This window comes from Fistularia commersonii, chromosome 23, assembly GCF_037954325.1.
Source record: "Fistularia commersonii isolate RoL2024-O1a breed Wild chromosome 23, RoL_Fcom_v1.0, whole genome shotgun sequence".
NCBI classification, from domain to species: domain Eukaryota; kingdom Metazoa; phylum Chordata; class Actinopteri; order Syngnathiformes; family Fistulariidae; genus Fistularia; species Fistularia commersonii.
Window position 1 is genome coordinate 3,275,888 of NC_141306.1, and position 24,490 is coordinate 3,300,377.

Consider the following 24,490-nt stretch of genomic DNA (forward strand, 5'->3'; position numbering starts at 1 on the left):
CATATACACATATGTATACACATATATACACATGTATGCACATATATACATAGGTATGTATATATATATGTGTGTGTGTGTGTATATATATATATGTGTGTGTGTGTGTGTGTGTATATATATATATATATATATATATATATATATATATATATATATATATATATATATATATATGTATATTGGAACACTTAAAAAGCACAATGTAACAAGTGTTCCCTTTATTTTTTTTGAGCAGTACATATGTGTGTGTGTGTGTGTGTGTGCATACATACATACATATTTATACATATGTATATATATATATAACATTTGTTTTGGTTTCCTCCAGGTTTTCTAGTTTCCTCCCACAGTCCAAAACACACACTAGCTTCTGTTGGGATCTGGGCTGACATGTTAGTGCAGCTCCTTTCACCTCAATGCTTCACCAGTGAGCCTGATTAAGCAGGAGAATGATCTCTGCTGGGATGCAAAGCACTCCTGCGGATGGTCAGGCTGAGCTTCAGAGGAGCCTGCTGCCGGCCCTTCAGGGCCAGTTTGTGTGTCTAGAGTGGGTACCTGTACAACGCCACATCTCCCAGATTCTGTTCATCGGAAGTCGATACCTATCCTCGCCAGTTATTAGTTCCCGGGACTCCTGTGACACGACCCCAGAAACAACCCGGACCTGGCACAGCCCTTCCGGTCATCTCCCTTGTAAAATAAAACGCCTTACCACCTGAGTATCCTTGCGTTTGGGTCAGGTACAAAATCATGACGGTTTCATCGGAAACTCAAAAGCGACGCGCGAGTGAGAGGGTGAACGGTTGTATGTGTGACCCTGCAACCGACTGGCGAGCGGTCCAGGGTGAACTCTGCCCTTCCACATGAATGAATGAATATACATTTATTCAAGATAATATACATATACATGGTCTGTTAAATCATGCAGCCATTCATCTGAATATTAATATATCTGCTGGTGTAAATATATTAACTGTATACTCAATAGAACAATGCTAATAAATGACTTATGTACTATTATTGGTATTTTCCAAAAACTGCTCTTGCCGACCTCCATCCAGAATTGTAAGTTGCAGCTGGAAATGAATCTTGCATTGAGAACTAGCGATATCGTCATCGCTGCGACGTCAATGAACGGCATTACTTTTAATTTCTCTTTAAATTCAGTCTGAAGATAAATGGGTTCATTAGCTTTTTCATTATCTTGAGCTGGGTTGATTAATCCCATTATCAGGATAATGTATTTTCTCAAGATGATGAACAGTAAAAAATAAGGATCACATTAGTTGTTCAGGTTGATAGATACAGTAAATATCACTACTGTGAATGTTGTAAACACACACGAAGGACGGATCGGGGCCTTGTAACGTGTGTGTGTGTGTGTGTGTGTGTGTGTGTGTGCGCCATCCATGTGGTGGCTTCCCTGCAGGTGGAGCTGACAGGAAACACGTTGCCGCACCAGGGATCCTGGCTGGCCTGGGAAACGCCGGCATAAACATACCTGACACGGACGTCGGTGGCGGCTGATGAGATTAGATGTAATAAGCGGCTTAATGTTGAGAATAGAAACAATAAGAAGTGGAGCAGTCTGAATCACGGCTCACTCGGACCTGCAGCAGATCTCCTCACGCCTCGCTCACATCTTCCTGGACCCGACACAGAAAGGTAAGCTGTTTGTTTATGTTGTTTTGGTATTTTATATTTCTTTCCCCCATCCCATAGTGAGCACCAAACAAACCTTGTCCTGTTTTTCACCAGTTATTAACAGTTGAATCCTGAAGGTAGCGTCCATTCATCAGGCTCGTGCACACACACACACACACACACACACCTACACAATGAGACTGAAATGAGCTAATATCTGCCATTTCTTCCATTTACATAATAATGCGAGTAATCCGTTTTATTACTTCATAGCTTTTTGTTCCTGACTTATTCTCTCATTTAAAAACATTGCATTTCATTGATAAAATGTCACCAATTTCTGCAAAACCGATGCAATGAAATAGGACAGTGGAGTTCTGTCTTCATCGCTGCCGTTCCTTATGTTCGATATTCTAATTGTGACCTGAGTGTTATGTTTACACAGCTTGCCCACTTTGTGGAGGAAGCTGAGGGAATACATGAATATGCTGCACAATATTCTAATGTATATCATCACATCCTTAAAATAATTGTCATCTTTTTGATGAATCAACTCCTAATTCAACATGTGGCTAAATTTTTGTTTGTCTGAAAAGATGCCGACGATATACGTACAGTATATTCCATATTCCATTAAAACTGTCCTCTCTTTTGTCATGCATGTCAGTATCTTTGGTCCAAAAAAGCTGGTTCAGTTTCCATCCGACCGACGCTGATTAAAAATCTAAAACGAAACACAGCTAATACGTTAAAAGATATCGGTTGAAAAAAACGACTGACGATCGGACGTGAAGCGAGATGAGATTAAATATTCAAAATGATCCCTGGGGGGGTGATAACGAGGTCAGCCTTGGAACAAAAACAAAACCAGGCGGAGAAGTAAACCATTGATAAACAATTAAAAGAAAAAGACTGATATTTTGAGCAGTTTAGTGAGCACGCAAGAAAAGTCCGACATGATTTAGTATGCGTTAATATCTGCAATGTAACGCGATGTACCATGAGTTATACATGAGCGTAGCGAGGTAGCGATGGAATTGTTTGAACGAGCGTCCCATCGCCGAAAACCTCGTCTGATCGGATCTCTGTCCTTGCAGTGGATGCGAGACTGTCCAGGATTTAAGAATGAGCAAGAGGGGCAGGAGGAGGAACAGCAGGAGGAAGAGCTCCAGCAGCAGTAAACGTGAGTGCACGTGGAGGGGAGGGTGGAAGGACGCTAATCCTCCGCTAAGCGGAGTCACATTTCCCCCCCACACCTGCGGCAGGTCGCGTGTCTCTGGACCGGGTCGACACGCGTGTCGGCCCTGTGTGCGAAGAGCACGTTTGGCATGTTTGATTAAACATGTACAAATCTCATGGGAGCTTTAAGCAAAGATACAGGGTTCGCCGCTTAATTGCATAATTGTGATAGCAACAATGGTAACAACATGATAAATGTCTCGGTATTTTTGTTTTATTTTCAAACCTGCAGTTTTGGCCCATGCATAGACACGTAGCCATTTTAAGTGTTTTCTTCCCATGTTTAAAGTGTATTTTCGATATTATAATAATAATAATAATAACCTTTATTTATGCTTGTAAGACCACTGAGGTCTCCCTCATTTTCAGGGTCGACAAGTTTACAAGCAAAGCAGAGCACAGCACCACAATAAAATGAGATCAAATTAAAAAACAGTAGATAAACTAAAAACAGGTGAAAATGAGATTAAATTAAAGACAGTACGGAAGCAGTAGATATGAAGTACAACAGAACTTACAAACAAAAAGTCATCTTGAAACGGCTCCGTCCCAGTCATGCCAAGTCAAGTCAGATATTATTTTTTTTAGCGCCGAATCGCAACAAAGTCGTGACATTTTCCAACGCACCCTTTGAAATGATTTACTGGAACCCAACATTCACGAAGGCGGCAAGGAAACGCTATCTTTTACCGGTGCAGAAACCCCGGACAGATCTCAGCCCCGGCCCAGTGAAAAGGGAATTTCAATGCAGGCAGGATAAGGCTAAGACATGGGATATAGAACATTAGCAGCACAACAGAGTGCTAGCCTAGCGCCAAATGCTAGTGCTAACTGTAAGCTTTCTTAAGGAAGTTACTTTAAAATTTAAAATTTTATTGCCTGTTTATATATCGTATAGTTATTTTATTGCCTATCTGTATATTTTATATATATTGTCTATTTTATACAGTTTTATATTTGTATTGTCCAGGACTACAGATGGAAATTAGCTATGAGCTATAATCTGGTACAAACATCTCTGCCTCTGTGCTTAATGTATTTGTACCCTGTCCTAATAAACTTCTAAACAAACAAACAAAAGACTGTGTCCATCTCCCGGATGGAGATTGGAGGATATGATGGCACCTCGGTATTTCGACGAGGAGAAGGACTTTAATTGCTAATGTCATTTTTTATTTCTTCTATGGCCGAGCAGCTAATTTGACCGTGATCCACGGAGTAGATGCGACCCGCCATAAATGCGACACGTGTGCTGGCTTTCTTTCAGAGAGCGTCTCGCCATACATCTTTCAAAAGCAGAACAAAAGCAACAGCGTCAGCTACAGAGATGACGTGGTTGAAAAGGGTGAAACGGACAGCCTTGGCAAGGAGAACCTTTTGCCGACCTCCGAGGATGAGGAGAAGTACGGCAGCGCGCCGCCGAAGGAGAAGAGATTTAAACAAGACTACAACATAAATTACCTACCGAACCAAAGCGGCATTTACAGCTCGACGAGGGAGGACGAGGAGAACGGAGTCAAAATCATAACGTCCGTGTCCATCGGCGACATGGAGAATTCGTCCCCGAAGATCGTATTTCAGCAGTCGCACGAGCCATTGTGTAAAAACACGGGCGGCCCATCGATCCCGGTCACCAACGTCATGAACATCAACTGTGCGGGGTCACACGTGCAGCTGGAATTTCAAGAGCGCAACGCTTGCGGCCTCAAGACGACACTTGTTTTCAAGAACAAGAAGGGAGAGGGCGGCGAAAGGTGTTTCAATGAGACGAGCGAGAGCGGCTGGAGTCGGGACGCGGGGTTTCCTGAACCAGCGTCGCGCGGTCAGGGCTACAAGTTCACCTTTGGAGACAAAAATGAATCCACGGCACCCTGCAGTGATCCCAGGGAGATGCGGAGCGGTCCGAATTGTTGTCCGTGCTGCTGCCATCGCAAATCGATAACAGCGGACTTTCTGTTTTCTCAAGACAGAAGAGCTCAAGAAAAGAGGGAGCGCTTTCGTAAAAGCTTTAGTGGTGAAAAGTTCTGGGACATCCCGCCACCGAGGGAGTTCGCAGACATGGGATACAACACCTTGGAAGACCTCGCTAATGAACTGGCTTCCTGCAGGATCGGTTCCCGCAGTCAGGCTGAGATGGAGATGTTCCATCCATCCGCAACGTTGACCTGTAAGGAGGAATCCACGTTTCTGGAGGCGAAGGAAGGGGCGGATCTGGAGGCGTCGTTTGATCGTCTATCGGAGTCCGATCACTATGAGGCCACGTACACCAGGCCCTCCTTGTCCACGAACAGGTCCAGCTTCACCAAAGATTTTGTCTACTGTCAAAAGAGAAAGTCCTGGATTAGAAACAACAGCATCGCGGCCGTGGAACACCGAACCTGTGCGCTACCAAAGAAACGCCGCCAGACGTTCCCGGGCATGTCAGAAGGCTGTCCGGGTTCGACGCAAGAGGAGCTGTTTCTGCCCTGCAGCGAATCCTTCTCTTCATGGGTCAGGAGCGCACTTCCGCCCCGAACGGAAAGATCGGGAGTTTCCAACGACGATGACGGGAAGCAGTTTTTGCCCTGCATGACCGGCTCAGAGGGTAATCCAAACGATGTGTTCGCTGTCGACGAGCAGTGCCGCCAGGATAGTCTTGGACAGCAGGACATGGACTTAAAACAAGGCTTGGAAAACACAGACACCGATGACTGTGGGGACAAGGTGGATCAGAGTGAAGTCGGAGACAGTGGATTCGACCAAGATATCGGGGAAGTTGGATGTAAAAGCCCAGAGCCTCTCGAAACCCAGCTCAGTCGTAGAGTCTTGGCCATACAAGTCACGCCCCCATCCTGCAGTGGCTCAGAAGAACAAATCCTACAAAGCCCTCCAGACACATTATACTTGAACACCGAAGCCGAGCCGGAACCCTTTGGCCCCTCACCCAAACAAAGGAAGTCTTCTGTCATGACCATCACCGTTGGCTCCGCTGAGCAGAGGTTCCTGCAGACCGACTCCAGATTGTCGATGGGAAGCTGCGCGGACAACCATCTTTGCACTTCCCAGGGAGACTCCTGCACGTCCTGCGTGCAGGGCACAGACGAGGCGGCGGAGGCCGTTAAACCCGAGGCGGTTCCAGAAAACTCGGGCTTCTCCTGCCCCCCGATGTCACCCGGTGCTCCGACAGAAAATCTTCTCCTGGGCTCAGGAAACTGTGGTGCACTGGTTCCCGTATCCAACCCTGCGAGAACTTCCACCTGTCCAGATATCCACACCAGAAAGCTTCCCGTTAAAACAGAAAAGACAAGATGTAAGTTATCTTAGTCACGCGCCTCGGAGTAAATATTTCAAAAACATCGCGCACCAACTGGTCAATTCTTTTCAGCTTCTTTGGAGGCCAAAGAGCACCTGAAACTCGCGGTTCTTAAAGAACACGACAGCGGCGGCTCCGACGTCTGGGCCAAGAGGAGAAAGCTCTTCAAGGAGAGCAAGCAGTGGAGCTCGGCGGGAGGCAGCTCCATCACCAGCGACATCACGGAAGAGTCCGGTAAGCGGACCGAACCGGCGGCTTGTCCGAGCAACTTTCAATGTGAATTCAAATGATTTATCCGCCATTCCTGTTTGTTTATATTTTCCTCCCAGTCTCAGAGGACACTCGCTCTGTCGATGTCACAATCGGAGACAACGAAGACCGAGGTTTTTACACAGAAACCTTCCACTCGGCGGCATGGATTTACCTCGGGGACGATGGAGTGTCAGCCGCCATCCCCCCCAGCCTCAACACTCGCGCCCGAGCCATCTCAAGTAAACATCGTCGCTTTAGCTATTCGCGTGACGTTCCTGCCTCCCGCAGCAAACGACGTTTTTATTCTTTCTTAGTCCGTGAGAGGACTGTCAAGATCAGCAAAGGGACTGGAGAGTATCCTTGGGGCTTCCGGATACAGTTTTCTAAACCCATTCTGGTGACAGAGGTCGACACAAGTAAGTGGATTCCTGACTTTCGCTGTGACTCTAATGATAATAAATATGTATATTTATGCCGGGAGTTTCCTTGTTTGCAAACAGAGGGATAACTGCCTTCGTGAACAGCCCGATCTTAGTTTGGTCCAAGCAAACCTTGAGTGACGACAACGATCAAAACGCTCATTGAAATTAATAAGTAAATAAGGCACTCAGTCTGTGAGTTGCTAAATTAGTTAGCATTGTTGTACGTCTCTTGCAGTGCAATTGTATCGTCTTATTATTGTTTGCATATATATATTTATGACCCCTCCCTGGGTGTGGATGGTATTTTCTGCACGGCTAAAACCTTCCCTGATAAGTAACCGGTGCTAATTTTCACAGTTAAATGCATTTCTGCGTCGACGGCACGAATATATGAAGTCATGTGAACCCCAAACAATGCTCAGATTGGTCGCCCGGAGGACGCAAATGCAAAGCTTCATTTGCTAATGACCAAGAAGCTAATATATATATGAATATAAATAGATTTTATGCTTTTTTTTTATTGTTTTAATTTCAGTACTATTAGAAATACCTTGCCTTTGTGCTTGTGTACATTCATTGTCACTGCGGGATTTTCTCGATTCCTCTGTATGTCCCGCACGTATCGAGATCTTTAAAAAATAAAGCTGACTTTCGCTAAATCTTCTGTGTTGTCAGACGGCGCAGCAGAGGAAGCCGGGCTCATGGTTGGAGACTACGTCCTGGCCGTCAACGGAACCGACGTCACCAGCATCCCTCACTCCGAGGCCGCCGATTTGGCTCGACAAGGTAAAATGCGAAGACCGACTTCGGAGGGAAGATTGAACCGGTAAAAGCTAGTTTTACGAAGGAGTTCAGGTAGTGCACGGTGATGCAACGGAGGCATTTGGGGATAAAATGTACTTCTTTAATTTATCAGCAGTGGGTGTTTTCATGTCACTCATTGAATTCCAGTCACACACCTTCGCTGTGAATCCAACAGAGATCTCTGGTGTGTCACGCAGCGGTTGCATCAGTAACACACACCATCTCAATGTTCATTCCTCCTTATCACGGCTTTAAAAATCAGCCTTTCACTGCATGTATTAACAGTCGCAGTCGGATCCTGAATGCTAAGAACCGTATTTTCGGTCAAGATTTATTTTTGTGTGTCGTCGAGCTCCAGTGCTCGTCATGCACTGCAATCGGCTCTTTTGTGCATAATTAAGATAAACTTTATTGATCCCCACCATAGGGGAAATTCTTTAGTCACAGCATCGTAACAGTTATAAGTGTCAACAAATATGAGTATAAATATCAATAGAGAGATAATAAGAAGACAATTAGAAAATAGCATAAGAGAAAATAGCAAAAAATAAATAGACCGCAGAGAGACAACAACAGCAACTATACATACAACCATACAGCCATACATACATACATACATACATATATACAACCATACATACATACATACAACCATACATACATACATACACACAACCATACAACAATACAACCATAAATACATACATACATACATACATACATACACACAACCGTACAACCATACATACATACATACATACATACATATTCAGTGTTTCCTGGAGGCTGGAAAAGATGCGACTGATTGTTCGTTCTGATCGAAAAGGTCCCGATATTCTCACCCTGACCATCGGGTCAGACATCGCTCGGTGTCCAAATACTCCGCGGCCGGCGTGCCGAGGCTACCTTCACAAGCGCACCCAGTCCGGCCTGATAAAGGGCTGGAGGAAGAGGTGGTTCGTTCTCACCCACGACTGCTGCCTCTACTACTACAGACACAAACGGGTGGGTTGGGGAGCCGTCAATACAAAAGTGATTTTGCCAGGGGAGAACGCGTAAACGGAACTTATGCAAATGGCAGGATGAAGGAAAGAGGCGGGCGTTAGCTGCCGTGAAGCTGGAAGGGGCAGAAGTCGGACCGGACGTTTCCCTCGGAAAACCGTTTGTGCTGAAGTGCCACCCTCTGACCGGAGGCCGGATGTACTACTTCTGTGCCACTTCCAACCAGGAGATGAAAAGGTGAGAAAACACACCTCGGAGAAGCCATGTGTGCCGAGAAGAATTAACATCTGGGGAAATTGGAATAATTCTGAATTAATACATGGATGCAAAATCACAAGAAAATAGGCTTTTGTCATTTCCTGCAGACAAAGCGATTTTTAGAACTAGAGTTTGTATCTCAGCTTGATTATTATGGCATCTAATGCGGTTGGTTATTGACATATACAGGACTGTCTCAGAAAATTAGAATATTGTGATAAAGTTCTTTATCTTTTGTAATGCAATTACAAAAACAAAAATGTCATACATTCTGGATTCATTACAAAACAACTGAAATATTGCAAGCCTTTTATTATTTTAATATTGCTGATGATGGCTTACATCTTAAGAAAACTCAAAAATCCTATCTCAAAATATTAGAATATCATGAAAAAGTCATTTTTGTTTTTTTAATTGCATGACAGAAGATAAAGAACTTTATCACAATATTCAAATTTTGTGAGACAATCCTGTATTCTCGCCCCCTTTTGTTCCCAGACAAAAACACTAAAATGCAAACTACTATTTCTGCAGCAACTTTTAAATCAATTCATTATCTATTCCGCTTATCCTCCCTTTCAGAAAGACAAAATAAAATTCAGAGAAAATCGATACAACGCCACAAATCCCGTGAATAGTAGTTTATCCTTCTGACTTTTCAGAAAAATTTGCGTATTGTTTAGCACACATCAAGGAGCGAATGATTATTCTCATTCGTTATTATTATTATTATTATAATTATAGGTGGCTGGAGGCAATGGAGAAAGCCATCCATCCCATCACTCAGGTGAGAAACACCCATTTTGACGGTCAAATGTTTGATGAGCCGGAGGTGTCGGCCCGTCGCTCACGCGGGATAATTCCCGTTATATTTGGCTCTGCGGCTAACGCTAATCTCCTCAATCACCCGTCATGTTTCAGAACCACGTGTGGGTGGACGTCACCAGACACAACTCCAGCCTGCCCCCGCTGGCGGTGAAAAACCCCGAATGTCTGGGGCTGCTACACAAGATGGACAAGAACAGGGACATGTGGGTTCAGCACTACTGCATTCTGAAGGACGGCTGCCTCTACCTGTACAGCGGCATCCGGGCCACTCACGCACACGGTATGCGCTCAACGGCCATCACAACATAATATCTGTATTCGCCGTCACTTAGCGTTTCTACTCTTTTTTTTTTTTTTTTTTTTTTTTTTTTCTCCCCTAATTTTTTTGTCAAAATTTTTTGCAAAGAGGGCCGACCATTCAGCCTGACATTCTCTGAACCATTAACAGTAAATGCAAATGAACCATTTTCTATTGTAAATGGATTTTCATGTCTTAATGTAAAACACAAATCTAGTTTTTTTTACCAAAATTATTCTGTCTTTTATATTTAAATACCCTACATAAAATGAGGATAAAGTCTGTCAGGGGAGAAAAAACTTTCAGAAAGATTAAATATATCTAGGTTCATTTGAAACGTGACATATTATTCACTCTTAAATGCTCACTATGAATTTCTAAATTCAAAACGTGAACAGGAAAATAACACTAACAGTGATATTATTCAGAAGTACAAAATCCTTCTTGTTCCTTATGAAAATGGAGAAATGCAGTGTTTTTCATGATTTAGATTTTAATCTAAATTTTAGACCAAAAATAGAAAAATGGGCTGCCGGACTGAATTGGATTTTATTATTGATTTTATGACAGAGGGCCGGTGTAAATTTGAACACGGGCCGCTTTTGGCCCGCAGGCCGGACTTTGGTCACGCCTGTCCTGACCCATTTACACAATTCACAGATGTGTGTGTGCAAGGATGCGTTTGTGTGTGTGTGTGTGTGTGTATGAGAGACAAAGTAAAGCATAATAGGTTCTCAAACACATTTCCAAAGCAGGAAGGGAAGAGTCATTCAAAGCTACTGTAATTTCCAGACTATTGCGCCCACCTGATATATATGTGCACATATAAAGGCTGCGCTATAAGCTGCAGTTGTAACATAAGATATCTACACAAACATTTTTTTTTTAACTTTCCACACAGTGCCTGTAACATGCTTGATGAAAAAGATTGAAAATCAAGGATTCCACGGTAATTTCATTGTTCCGATGTGACCGGGATAATTGAAGCTTGTCAACCCAAAAAAAATCCATAAAATTAGCATCATTGTTTTAGCCACAGTGTTCAAACGTGTGGAAAAAAAAAAGTAACGGCTTGTAGTCCAGAAATGATGGTTGTCTGCGATATTTGGATCATTTTATGATCTGTTGTTTATTTTGCAGTAAAGTGTAGCAAAGTGTGCAAGTTACATTTAGCAACACATTGTAGTTTTATGCGTGTAGCCAGTAAGTTAAGTAAAGCGATAAAAGACTGGATAAAAAACTCCCCCAATGCAGTCGCTGCCAACTTCATCCAAACGTCAAGGTAAATACACAAAATAAAAAGTTAATTTCTTTACATTCTCTTTTATTTTGTGTCATTTTATTCTCTTTTTTTATATACATTATTATTACATTATTTAAAAACTCATAACAAAACTGTGGGCCTGGAGCAGATTAATAGCGTTTCAATTCATTTCAATGGGGAAATTGAATTTTACACACGAGCAAATCGAGGTACGAGCTTGGTCAAGGTTGCATCGTATTTGTTTAAAAATGTAAAAATATATATTCAGTCGGCGCATTGCGTGATCGATTGCGCGTAACCGGACAAAAATAAAAAAAGGGATCAGGGCGGTAAAGGTCAACGTAGGTTTTACCTGCGAATGGAGCTGCAGAGCGATGAAAGAGTGGATTCACCGTCAACCGTTTCCTTTTTTGGATTCCCGTGGAGCCGTAAAATGTCGTCTGTGTCCGCAGGCGGGATCTACCTCCAGGGTTACATGGTGCGGGAGCAGCCGTACGGATCCAAAAAATCCACCATTGAGCTGAAACCCCCGTGTGACGAATTCAAGACTTTCCACCTCTGCGCTGAAAATCCTACCGAGAACAAACGGTGAGGATTCCGCAAATCCCGACCGGAATGTAAACGCGACGACGAAGCGAAAACGAAGCCGTGACGTGGCGTCGGTTGTTTTCGCAGATGGATCGTGGCGATCAAAACGTCCATCAAGAAATGGCTCCCGCTCCATCAGGCCCTGCAGGACTACATGAACCGACCCCCCGAGGAGACCAGGATGTGAGAGTCTCCGTCCAAATGTTCTTGCTAAGTTTCCCTGTGTCTCTAATCTGTTATCATCTATTTTGCTCTATTTTCTAAAACGGACTTAAACTAGACTCATTTTAACAATTTTGCATCTTGTCGTATAAATCGAATTCATTATCGTTGATAAATTTAAAAAAGAAAGTCAGCCTCTGAAGCAACTTTTCTGGTCTCCCTGACGTCTGAGTCGGGTTCCTGGTGTGGAAGAACCGGCATCCGTAGCATTTTGAGCAGATTTCTGAAAACTCTTGTCTTTGTTTGCCGCTGTCTTGTTTACTACTGCTTTTATCCGCTGTGTGACTGATTGTGTTGTACGAGAATGAAATAAATTCTCCGACTATTCCCATCTTGTTCTTTTTATGCAGAAATAACAGATTTAATTTTCTCCGAGAGCCACCTCAGCGTAACGGTTGCCCTCAAAGGTCCGCGTGGAACGGCCGCTCTTCGGCTAACAAAGCTAGCTTTCACTGCCGCTGCGTTTTTCGGATGCGGCTTTTGCGAACGCATTCTGCTGCCATCGTAGTTTGGCTTTTAATTCTTGCACAATTTGTTGTTTTTTTTTTCTGGTGGGCTAGCTTTAGCATACTTAGCTCCGTGTTCGGTGTCAAAATGGCGACGAAGATTCTACTCTTCGACAACCGACGCTGCCTCATAACACAAAAGTCTTCTTCTTTCGTGTTCGCCTTCCATCTGCATCAACTTTTCTCTCTTCCTGGACATTTAGGGATCATTTGTTTTTCTCAATTCCACTTGTTGGAAATTGCATGGATGTGGATACGCTGCGATCTGATGGCATGAATTGTGGGAAATGTAGTTTATAGTCAATGCATGCGTTTGACTTGTTTTAAGACGATCTCGTTGGCGACATAAAATGACGTGACGGGCTCTTGTTAAACCCAACTCCTAAATGTGTTTTATACACGTTTTTTTTTTTTTTTTAACGCTGGACCTTGATGTGCTGACCGTTTCCTGTCTCATGACGATATCATCCGGACGTCCTTGTCCAAGTTTTCTTCCTGGTTTACCTCCTTGCACAAGAAGCCGTCGCACCAAAGAATAACCTAAATTTTGCAGCTCATCGCTCACGTTCAAGGTGAGGAGGAGGAGGAGGAAAGGAGGACGGCGATCCCCGTCTTCCTCGACGGCGCCGTTCATTTTCTCAGATGATCTCTTTCAAGCGATGCCTCTCACGGTCTCTCCAGTTCATCCAGGGATCCGTGGAAGGTGACGGGCGCTCGGAACACGACCCGACGGCTAAGAGGGACGGACCCGGGAAACGTCTGGCCGACAGGTATCGGGTATTCTGCGGTTTCAAGTCTCCTTCAAGATCTGATGTTCAGAGCAAACTGTTCGAAATGATGCTCCAAAGTCAACCTACTGGCTGTAAGGTGGCCACCGTTTTAAAATGATCAATAATATACACTGCTCAAAAAAATAAAGGGAACACTTAAAAAACACATCCTTAGATCTAAATGAATGAAATATTCTTATGAAATACTTTGCTCTTTACACAGTTGAATGTGCTGACAACAAAATCACACAAAAATGATCAATGGAAATCAATTGTATCAACCCGTGGAGGTCTGGATTAGGAATCACACTCAAAATTAAAGTGTAAAAACAAACTCCAGGCTGATCCAACTTTGATGTAATGTCCTTAAAACAAGTCAAAATGAATCTGTGTTGCTTCCTGAGTGGACACTATGATTTCACACAAGTGTGATTGACTTGGAGTTACATTGTGTTGTTCAAGTGTTCTCTATTTTTTTGAGCAGTACAGTTATTAATGCTAAGTGGAAACAGGATAACCTGGAAACACAGTTTTTCACTTTATTACTATTCTGTTTTCACCCCACATACTTGGCTTTTTTTTTTTTTTTTAAATCGCATTTTTTCAGTTAAATCAATTTCATATGACTCAAATTCTTTTTTTTTCTTTTTTCTCCTTGCTGTGAGGAGGGAGCGCTAAGCTCCACCGTGCTGCCCGAGCTCTATCTGAGCTCTATCGCTCCGTCCTAATATCGATCTGGATGCAAAGAGCCAAAACTGTCATCATACTTGACCGTTTAAAGAGTCTGCAAAATAGACGCGTGTTTTTATCCAATGTAGGATTGGAAGATGGTAGTTCCAAAAGTTAAAATGCCTAACGGTTTGGTTGTGGAAGAGGTTATCCAGTCTCTCTCTCTGTTTCGATGACATCATCATCCCAGCAACGGGTTTGAAATAAGCTTTAATTGTATAACAGTCATTGGTTAACATCAAGTGTACATTTTCTGTTTTGGTGCATTGAAACAACAGAAGTGCATAAAAAAAGGCGACTTCGCTCGGCTGAACTCTTCGTACACCCTTTGAGTTTCTACATCTGGGTTTGCTAAAGGGGACCAAAATTGCGTCGAAATTTGGACCCAAACAATACGGAGCCTAGCGGGCTTCTCTCGGCCCGCCGGTGGAGTGGAGTCGCCCCCTGCTGCGGGTTCAAGGCACTTCCACACCGGTGTGACTCCAGAGCCGGGGGGGTTTGGAGGCTCCGGTTTTCTTAGCGTCGCTAACCTGGGTCAGTTTTACGGGATCTTACTTGTCGTGACTATTTGGGGGGCCCACGTCAGTCTAGGCGGATATGAACGTCCCCGCCGTCTGGATTCGTAATCTGTCCCGCCATTACTGTCACCCAACCTGAAAGTTATAGACGACGACGCCTCCCGCAGCTTCTGAATGCCCGTGGTGGCGGCGCGGCGCTCTCCGAGGGAGACCGGTGTGTTACATAACAGATCGGGAGATGAGGCGAGAAGAGCTGTTGGTTGCCTGGCAACAGAAAAGTTGATAACCGGCAGTGGTTTGGGTTGTTGGGGGTTTTCTAGCGTGAGGCTCAAGAACCATCAGCGCGGATTTGCTTCTGCAAAGCCATATAAGGACGATTCTTGTCTTAACAAGCCGAGACGGGAAGTTTCCGTAACGCAGACAAATGTTGTGAATTCTTGGGAGGGGCTGGTTTAAAATTAAAACAACAGAAATGATGTTTGAGGTAGAAATAAAACAACCAGTAAAAACAAATGCGACTGACCGAGCTGCCGCCACCGGACAACTCGCCCGCTCTCACCTCCGTCTTCTGCACACCTTTTATCACCCGACACTTTTTTTTCCCAGCCGTTCCAACCTGCTGGCACACATCTCTTCTCCGACCTCCAGTACTTAAACTCCTCTACTTTTTACCTCCACTCCCCCCTTGAACTCCCAACAGCACAGCTCACTGCCTCACAACAGACCACAATATCATCTGCAAACATCATCACCCATGGGGATTCCGCCTTTTCCGGTGCGCGAAATCAACAAATTTTAATTGCGATGTTTCTCGAATCGGGAATCACGGCTTCTCTGCAAAGCAGAAGCTCCAGGTGGGTGGGGGGGGCGACAAAAAAACCAAACTCAAGGGGTGTACGGGTGTTTCTGAAGAGCTCAGAGTGCCACCGTGGCTTGGCTTTGTTCCACAGAGCAGCGTTTTTGTCCCGGTGAAGACGTCCGGCTTCATCGGGAGGGAGGTGGGGTGAAGGTCGTCCAGCGGCGGGGACGTTAAGAATCCTCTCGGCCCGCCGAAGCCACGGTGCAAAACCAGCCGCGTGACCGGAGCAAGCGTCCAGAGGCAAAGACTGAAACACAAAGGTGATACTCCGCTCACTGCTCTTCCTCCATCTTCATCTTTTCAAAGCTCTCTTTCTCGTCGTCGCCTCGCTTTCAGGTGATTTCTGGCAGGTTTCTCACTTTAAAGGCTCCCTTTTCACGTTCCTCGTAAACCGTCTCCTTCGTATTGAGGTTCGCTTTTTAGATGCTTCTATTTAGAGATTCTTTAAGCCGATTTCCAGATGATGCATTTCTTTGCGGTGAGCTGGCACGTTTCTTTTAAAACAAAAAACAAAACGTAATCGATCGGTCGGACAGACACAAAAACAAAGCAGCGAGTCGATCCCGGACTTACATCGGTGAGTCAGGTGCGGAAGCCGACTCGACCATAAAAGGATGATCGGAAAACACAAACCGAGAGTTCACCAATCGATCGGTTCTAGAGAAATTCGTACTTGTCCCATTCTGGGATCGGATTTTAAAAAGCAGCAGGAGCGAAACTCCGAAACCAGGGCACCCCGTTGGATTACACCCAGCAGCTCTCGAGTTGTTTTTCCGACATTTATTTCAAATTTAGAACTGGTTTCTGACCAGAATTAACTCCAAATTAGAGACATCGACGACTGGAGCCTCTCGGGGCCACGCAGACATACAACCATTCGCCCCTTCTTTCACACATCTGGGCGATTCGGGGTGTCCGTTGCTGCGAGGCTACGCCGCCAACCGCTGCGCCACCGTGACGAAATTATTATTATTAGTTATAGTTATTATTCCTGAGTGGAAACAGGACAACCTGGAAACCATGTTTTTGTAAGCTTGAATCCCAAAACACAAAACTATTTTTTTTTAACACAGCTATTGTGTCGTCACCCACTAGTTGACTTGGTTTAAAAAAAAAAAAAAAAAAATTCTTGTTAACTTTCATGTAATCCGAATTTCATGACTCAAAATCACATTTTTTTTTTTTTTTTGTAAATCAAAAAAACATTGACTTCTAAATTAAGAAAAAAATTAAGAAAATTTAATCGTCGTCCGATCATTTTGAAAAAAAAATTTGGGGGGAAAATTGAAAAAAAATAAAATAATCAAGTGACCTGCTGAAAACATCTACATTTCCTGCTTTGGTACAAAACACACCTGAAATGATAGCCGGTCCCTTTTCACAACTATTGTTATTTTCATTCTGCTGTTAAACACAAGAACTGCATTCTGCCGGCTATTTGGATCTTATTTATTTATATCACATTTCCAAAAAATCCCCAAACTCCATCTAAATTTTTGGGGGGATTTTCTTGGGGTAGTCACCAAAAAAAAAAAAAAGAGCAAATGAGATTTCTCGGAGGAAAAACAAGGCGCCCCGCTGCCACTCCACATTCAACTCATTTCAAACATTTGATCTTTACAACCGAAACAAACCGTTGATGAATTTAGCCTCTTCTGGCAGCCGCTAAAAATCCAGCGGCTCCTAGAAATGTCAACGTCGTTTGTTTGGGTTTCGAACGGACGACTAAAGAAAGGCTGTGAGCAGAGTATCACGCTTTTACACAGGCGCATCTTAAGGTAGATAAGTGACTTAAAAATACATTGACAGCAAGGAATTAGCAATAACTAAACATTTAATAGTAAAATTAGTTTGGCTAATCGAACCCGAACGAAAGAGTCGCACGCACACGCACGGTAACGAACCCCAGCTGAACGCGGGAGAGCCGAACTCATAGCAACGCTGCATTTGAAAGCTGATACAATAAGTGATATGTGCTCGTATCAGCTGCAAGCTGATAATATCTGTGCCTCTCTGACCAGTACACACACACACACACACGCGCGCGCACACACACACCTCTGTCAATAAATTTGATCACCAGTTATTGCCAAGTTTAAATAATTCACATTAACTCCAACAACCTCAGTACAGTGTGAGGACTAAAGATTGGGGCCGATGTTACGTGCCCGGCGCCGGGTTTTACCGACCCCGGTTAATAATAGACAAGATTATCAGGCTGTCGTGTTAAAGAACTGCTTCTAATCTCAGTACGAAGAAAGAGAGCTGGAAATAGCACCCGGATCCCTAAAACATGAGGCGTCCCGTCTCCCGGGCCGTCTAGGTTTTGTTCCTGGAGAAGACGCGCTCCCCCCGCAGGGTGAGATGCTGCAGCTGGTACTGGAGCACCTCCGTGTCCGATGACTCCTTGATACTGAGTTTGTCCAGGTTGAGGTAGTCCAGGGACTTGGACTGGGTCCTCTTCCCTTTGAGCAGGCAGAGGGGCAGCGGGGCGTGGGGACCCCTGGCCGGGTCTCCGTGGCCCAGAGACCTGAGGCAGGTGTCACTGGAGCTGGGCATTCGCCTCCGCCTCCGGCCGTTGGCGGCGGGGATGTCGTACGGTTGGTAGTAGCGGCCTTTGGTTTTGGAGATTCTGGAGGAGCGGTGGAGGCCCGGGTCGGCGGATTTGGCGGTCTGCGCGGCGCTGGGCACGGCCTCCGACGCCACGCCCTTCTCGCCGGCGCTTTCGGACCACGCGTCGGCCAGTTTGAGCAGCTCCTCCCCCGTGGTGAAGCCCACCAGGTAGTTGGAGTCCATGTGGAGGATCTGGTACCCGGCGACGGTGCCTTTGACGGGGGAGCACGGCGTGCTGGCGCAGCGGGGACGCTCGGCTTCCGCCTTCAGCGTGGCCGTGATCTCGGCCGACGGGAGGAGAGAAACGTGCGCCCGCGACACGCCGCTGACGTCCATTTCCATCTTGACAGACATGTTCTGATGGAGAAAAAGGCGAAAAAGCAAACGTGACGCCAGCCCCTCTGTCAATGTAAAACATCCGGGTCCCGAACATTCGGACACGCCGGCTCTTAAATGGCCCTTCGGCGCTGATGAATTCTCCCGGCCTAATGAGGCTTTCTATATGCTGAATCATTGGAAAGAATTCATCATTAACGCCCAAACAGGCGGCTCTGAAGGACGTACGATCACAATCCGCTCCCCCTTTGTGCCACGTACTTCATAAAAACGGGCTGTATCAACGACGTCGCTTTTTAGATAAAATAGGAAAGCAATTAGACCGATGTGATTTTTTTTTTATTTTGGTTCCTTGCTGACAACAAAACGCCTCCAAAAATCAGGCAAACAATTCAAAGCAACGATTGTGCTTTTCAAACTCAAAATTATGAAATAATAACGAGGGCGATACTGAGCGGATTAATAATATATCTATATGGAGTGAAACATCTGAACACAACAAATACAGTATATCGGTCTGCAGCCAAGAGTCGGGATTTATTTCACACCAGTATTTTGACAGCTGTTCCAACGTTAGCAAACTCTGCTGCGTCTCGCCGACAGCGACGTGGAAGTTTTGATTACATTTTGATCAACCGAGCGTCTCCAGGTGCAGCTACCCGGCGGTAGACGAATAGAAAAAGTAGAATAAATGAATAAAGAAAGTCAGACGCAGGGACAGCACTGGGCCTTGATGCTAAGTTTGCTAGCTTTGAGATTGATGGATTGATTAGATGCGGTGGCTAAAGATGTCCGACGTATCGTTCACCATCCGAAAACAATGCTATCCCCTTTTAATCGCAGTTCCGAGCAGATTTTTGGACCATTTTGTGTCACGGCGGGCGGTGACGTCGTCTTTCGCTCGCTCCCTCCCTCCCCGTCTGGCCCGACACCAATGCTAATGTTTTCTTTAGACTGCGAAAACAAAAGGGCGTGGAAAAGTTCGTCCTCAACACGACGGCTGTCGCCGCGAAGGTCCGCAGGCCAAAGAAAACCAAAAAAAAAAAACGCAGACCAAAATCTCATTCTTAATATACTCTGATTATAATTTCACAATATTTCATTTTGACCACATCGGTCTTATAACCACTTGGTTTCAAACAGAGTGAATTAAAACGGTTGTATTTCGTATTAAATTGTCACATTATGTCATTCAGCAGCAGGTTCCCAGTGGAATGAATGAGGATCATCAAATGGTATATTACTTTTTCAACTGGGTCAGAAGCTTATTGTACTCTTATTTTATTTTCCACAGCGACCCGGCCCCCCCTCGCTCCGACGCCTGCCGAGATGCACCGCCAGCTGCCGCCCACGCGCAAACTACAGGTTCCTGTGGAACTCCATGGAGGGGTGAGGAAGAGGAAAAACTTCAAATCTGTTCAAATCCAAGTGAACTGGAAACATCTTGGAGTGTTAAGGGGGTATTTTTGGACCAATTTTATGGATTTCTCCACGGATATTAGTTTTGGAATATATACAGTTGCATCCTAGCAGAAATTTCAAGGAGGTAAAATCGGTTAAATCAAGAAATAACATTTAGATGCAAAACATCTTAATTTATCTTATTTATTATATGATTCAAAAAATATATCACATGTCAATATCTGATTTCTTTTTTAAATAAACCCATCTTCGCTAGACACAGAATTGTATTCTAACGGGAGAGATTTCACCTTTTTAAAATAAGACAGTAAAATTGAGCTGCAAAACATTATTAATTTAAATTATTCAAATAATCCCATGCCAGTGTCTTATTTATTTTTTGAGTTAATCTTACCCATCTTCACCAGAGACACAATTGCATCTGAAGAGATAGGGATTATTTCACCTCTTTAAAGTACAAAAATAAAAATTGAGATGCCATCATTTAAATTGGAAAAAAAAATTGGAAAAAAAAACGCACAGACACATTAAGGTGTCTGATTATTTTTTAAGTTAAAACAAATCTTGGCAAGACACATAATCGCATTTCATCAGATTTCAATGCCTTCAGCTCCTTAAAATAAGAAAATAAATTTGAGATGCAAAACATTTTTAATTTAAATTCTTCAATTAATTAATTATTATTATTATCATCATTATTATATATTATTAATTCAAATAATCACATGCCGGTGAATTTTTAAAATTTTTTATTTTTAAAATTAAATTACCCCATCTTAGCATCTTGGCTGGAGAGGGAAGTGCATTCTGACAGAGGATTTAAATGATTTCTCCTTAAAATAACAAAAAAAATAAAATTTTGATGCAAAACATTTTTAATTTAAATTCTTGAAATAATCACAATCTGGTGTTGTTTTTTTTTTTTAATTAACCCATCTCAGCTGGAGAGGGAAGTGCATTCTGACAGAGGATTTAAATGTTTCAACTTAAAAATAACAATGAGATGCAAAACATTTTTAGTTTAAATTCTTCAAATTATCACATGCCTGTGATTTTTTTTTTTTTATTAAATTACCCCATCTTAGCATCTTAGCTTGAGAGGGAAGTGCATTCTGACAGAAGATTTAAATGATTTCACCTTAGAATAACACAAAAATTGAATTGAGATGCAAAACATTTTTAATTTAAATTTATTGAAATAATCACAATCCAGTGATTTTTTTCTTAATTAACCCATCTTAGCTGGAGAGGGAAGTGCATTCTGACAGATGATTTAAATGATTACAACTTAAAAATAACAAAAAATAAAATTGAGATGCAAATCATTTTTAATTTAAATTCTTAGAATAATCACAATCCAGTGATTTTTTTTTTTTTTTTATTTTTATTTTAAAAATTAAATTACCCCATCTTAGCATCTTAGCTGGAGAGGGATGTGCAATCTGACAGAAGATTTAAATGATTTCAACTTAAAATACCAAAAAATAAAATTGTGACGCAAAACAACATTTTGATTTAAATTCTTCAAATAATCACAATCCAGTGTGTGGTAATTTACCCATCTTTGCCAGACACACAATGGCATTCTTAAAAGGAGATATGAATGATTTCACCTCCTTAAAATAAGAAAATAAAATTGAGATGCAATCATTTAAATTTGGTAAAAACATTGCTGTGTCTGATTTCTTTTTTAAAATTAATCCTGTTTTTATTTTTTACTGTGTTTAAGTCAGCCCTCAACCTTGAGGTCCAAACTGTCCCCCTGTCCTTCCAGGGAACGGAGGGATGAAGCGTCCACGGAGGAGGAGGAGGAAGAAGAAGAAGAAGAGGAAGAGGGGGATGAAGAGGAGGAGAAGGCTGCAGTAGAATGAACGCCATGGCGCGGCTGAAGCCCGTCGTGGTGAGCAAGTGGAACCAGACGTGAATAAAAACAAATGAAAATTGAAAAAAAATCTCGGCGTGAGTAAAATCCCGCGATATCGGACGATGACAACCTCGCGGCGCGTTTGATGGACCGGAGTAGAGACGTTAAACGGATAAAATATGGATAAATAAATAGAAATAAGATAACACACAGGTGCCGTTTTGACAGCGAGGCCGAGTTCTCCTCGTCCACCGCCGCGGCGGCCCGGGGAACATCTCCTCGCCTCGTCCGGCCGCGGTCTCGGTTCCCATCTCGTTTTTTTAAGCGGACTTCCGCACCGCGGATCCGGGCTGACGCGGCGGAACCTTCGGCACCTCCGAACCCGCCGCTTCCCGCGGGTCGCGGGGACGGACTCTCGCATCGGAGCGACGCCGGAGCCCCGCGGCGGGTACGACAACCGGAACACTGCCGCTCGGAGATAGAAATCTAAAAAAAGGAGGAAAATAGAGGATGAGAGTCAAACCTGTGTGACAGCGACGGGTCCGGTCCGGTTCGCAGCCTCCGTATGTGTGTGTGTGTGTGTGTGTGTGTGTGTGGTTGTGGTCTTCGGCCTCCGCTGTCTCACCCTGCCGTCACCAGCAGCAACGCGAAGAACACTTCCGGTCCCCGGCTTTTCAGAATAAAACGCCAAAACGTCATTTAAAGTGTGTGTGTGTGTGTGTGTGTGTGTGTGTGTGTGTGTGTGTGTGTGTGTGTGTGTGTGTGTGTGTGTGTGTGTGTGTGTGTGTTAGCATCGTGCTGCTACGTTTGCTATCTTCATTTACCTCAAATATTAAGGTACTTTAGCTTGAGCTAAGGAAGCTTGAGGAACACTTCCGGTTCCCGGCTTTTCAGAATAAAACGCCAAAACGTCATTTAAAGTGTGTGTGTGTGTGTGTGTGTGTGTGTGTGTGTGTGTGTTAGCATCGTGCTGCTACCTTTGCTTTCTTAATTTACCTCACACATATTGAGATACTTTAGCTTGAGCTAAGGAAGCTTGAAGAACACTTCCGGTCCCCGTCTTTTCAGAATAAAACGCCGAAACGTCATTTAAAGTGTGTGTGTGTGTGTGTGTGTGTGTGTGTGTGTGTGTGTGTGTGTGTGTGTGTGTGTGTGTGTTACCGTCGTGCTGCTACCTTTGTTATCGTCATTTACCTCACAAATATTGAGGTACTTTAGCTAGAGCTATGCTAACGCCTGCATTTTTTTCCAATGTAAATGTATTCGTATATATAAAATATAATTGCGCCACGCGTGGATCCCAAGTTTTACAGTTAGTAAAATAGCAGTGTATGAAGCGTCACAGTATGTGCCGTAGTCATATCTCAGATTTTGATATTTTAAGGGTATATTGTAAACACCTACACAAACATTTCCATTACTGGGAGTCACCTGGTGAGGGAAACACACCACTGGTCTCCTCAGTCCACAATCCAGCTCTTGATGTAGTTTCCTGCAGTTTTTACACTGTGTTTTGTCATAGTTTGCCCACTGTGTGCTTGATGACCTCCTGGCCGATGTTGTTGCAGGTCTTCCTTCTTGCAGCAGAAGCAGGCCAGGACTCCTCTGCTGTGATATCTGGTCCGAGGCGGAGGCAGGAAAGCTGTGAGTCCACCAACCGATTAGACCAGGGGTCGGCAACCTGCGGCTCTTTGACCCCTCTGATGTGGCTCCTTGCGGCTTTTCCAAAAAATGAACAAGTATGTCACTAAAATGCATTTCATTTTAGTTCCCCAAAGAGCAAGAAAAGAAAAAAACACACGCACATCTGCATGCCAGTTAGGGATGGGGAAGGGAGGGTTCAAAAAAACAGGTCACTAAGTAAAGTTTTGAGAAAGGTAAGATGATTTATTTTACATATAACACAAAAAACGTAATCCCGCATGCATGACGTTTTGAGCAAAACATAGGCTGCTTACCGGAGAGTGTGTGTACATTGTTCTCGTAAAATAAAATACACGCATCTCTTGATTTGGCACATGATTTTTTTTTTTTCCGAAAATCTCCTTTTATTGACGTTCGTTCATTTTTAAAATGTAATTTTCAATCTGAAGACTATGGCGATCTTGTAACATCTAAACAATTTTTTAATTTTTATTTTTAAATTTTTTAATTTTTGTCATTCTGAATAAGCGACTGCACAAAGAGAGGATGGCGTTTTTGGTTTTTCTGCCGGTGGATAATTTAAGTTCAGCTTTTTTTTTTTTTTTCATTAATACAAGAAGGACTCAAATAGAGTATTTTGCTTAAAAGTAACCTTCAACTCAACGTTGTTCAAAATGTGTTGTTGCATGCAGAAATGTATTTTCATTTTCTCTGCAGTTGTTCATTGATTTAAAAAAAAAATCAAAAAAGCACATATTTTGTTTTGTTTAATACAAATACACCCCTTGCTTGTGCACATGATAGTAGCGAGTGCACGCTGTCCGCTGCACATCGTGAGAAAAGAAAGACGTCAGAGTGGGTCGGCCTGACCGGTTTGCAGCCACGAAACCTGTGATGCAATTTGTGTTCTGACACTTTGTGTTCTTAACTTTCGAGTTAATAGCCGTCATGTTTAGCCCCGTTTGTCAGTTTAGCCCCGAGTTCCCTCCTCGCACCACTTTTGAAGGTAGTGAGCGCTTCCAACAGCTTAACTTTGAGAACAAAATGATCCCTGACCTCGATTACGAAACAATATGTCGGACTGTTTTTTCCCGGGACTCACGGCGTCATCGT

At 43.5% G+C, this 24,490-nt stretch overlaps 2 protein-coding genes across 4 annotated transcripts; one reads left to right on the forward strand and one right to left on the reverse strand.

Moving 5' to 3' along the window:
- Window positions 1–1,556: 1,556 nt before the first annotated feature.
- pdzph1 (PDZ and pleckstrin homology domains 1) lies at window positions 1,557–23,397 on the forward strand. 3 transcript variants are annotated; one of them, XM_086170132.1, is made up of 17 exons: window positions 1,557–1,668; window positions 2,745–2,830; window positions 4,154–6,175; window positions 6,251–6,412; window positions 6,508–6,669; window positions 6,745–6,846; window positions 7,528–7,638; window positions 8,483–8,661; window positions 8,738–8,895; window positions 9,661–9,703; window positions 9,838–10,024; window positions 11,759–11,894; window positions 11,982–13,194; window positions 13,304–13,392; window positions 19,742–19,836; window positions 21,644–21,769; window positions 23,302–23,397. In XM_086170132.1, exons 2-13 carry the CDS (start codon window positions 2,773–2,775, stop codon window positions 12,079–12,081), a joined length of 3,420 nt encoding a protein of 1,139 aa, XP_086026258.1. In that variant the 5' UTR covers window positions 1,557–1,668; window positions 2,745–2,772; the 3' UTR covers window positions 12,082–13,194; window positions 13,304–13,392; window positions 19,742–19,836; window positions 21,644–21,769; window positions 23,302–23,397. The 3 variants fall into 3 exon arrangements, with proteins under 3 accessions (XP_086026258.1, XP_086026259.1, XP_086026260.1); XM_086170133.1 differs by lacking the exon at window positions 23,302–23,397 and adding an exon at window positions 15,590–15,758 and having other exon boundaries at window positions 21,644–21,923; XM_086170134.1 differs by lacking the exon at window positions 23,302–23,397 and having other exon boundaries at window positions 1,571–1,668; window positions 21,644–21,922.
- macir (macrophage immunometabolism regulator) lies at window positions 14,315–22,358 on the reverse strand. Its single transcript, XM_086170139.1, has 2 exons — window positions 22,257–22,358; window positions 14,315–18,468 (listed from the first exon to the last, which is right to left on the reverse strand). The coding sequence occupies exon 2, from the start codon at window positions 18,463–18,465 to the stop codon at window positions 17,818–17,820; it is 648 nt and encodes a 215-aa protein (XP_086026265.1). The 5' UTR covers window positions 18,466–18,468; window positions 22,257–22,358; the 3' UTR covers window positions 14,315–17,817.
- Window positions 23,398–24,490: the final 1,093 nt, after the last annotated feature.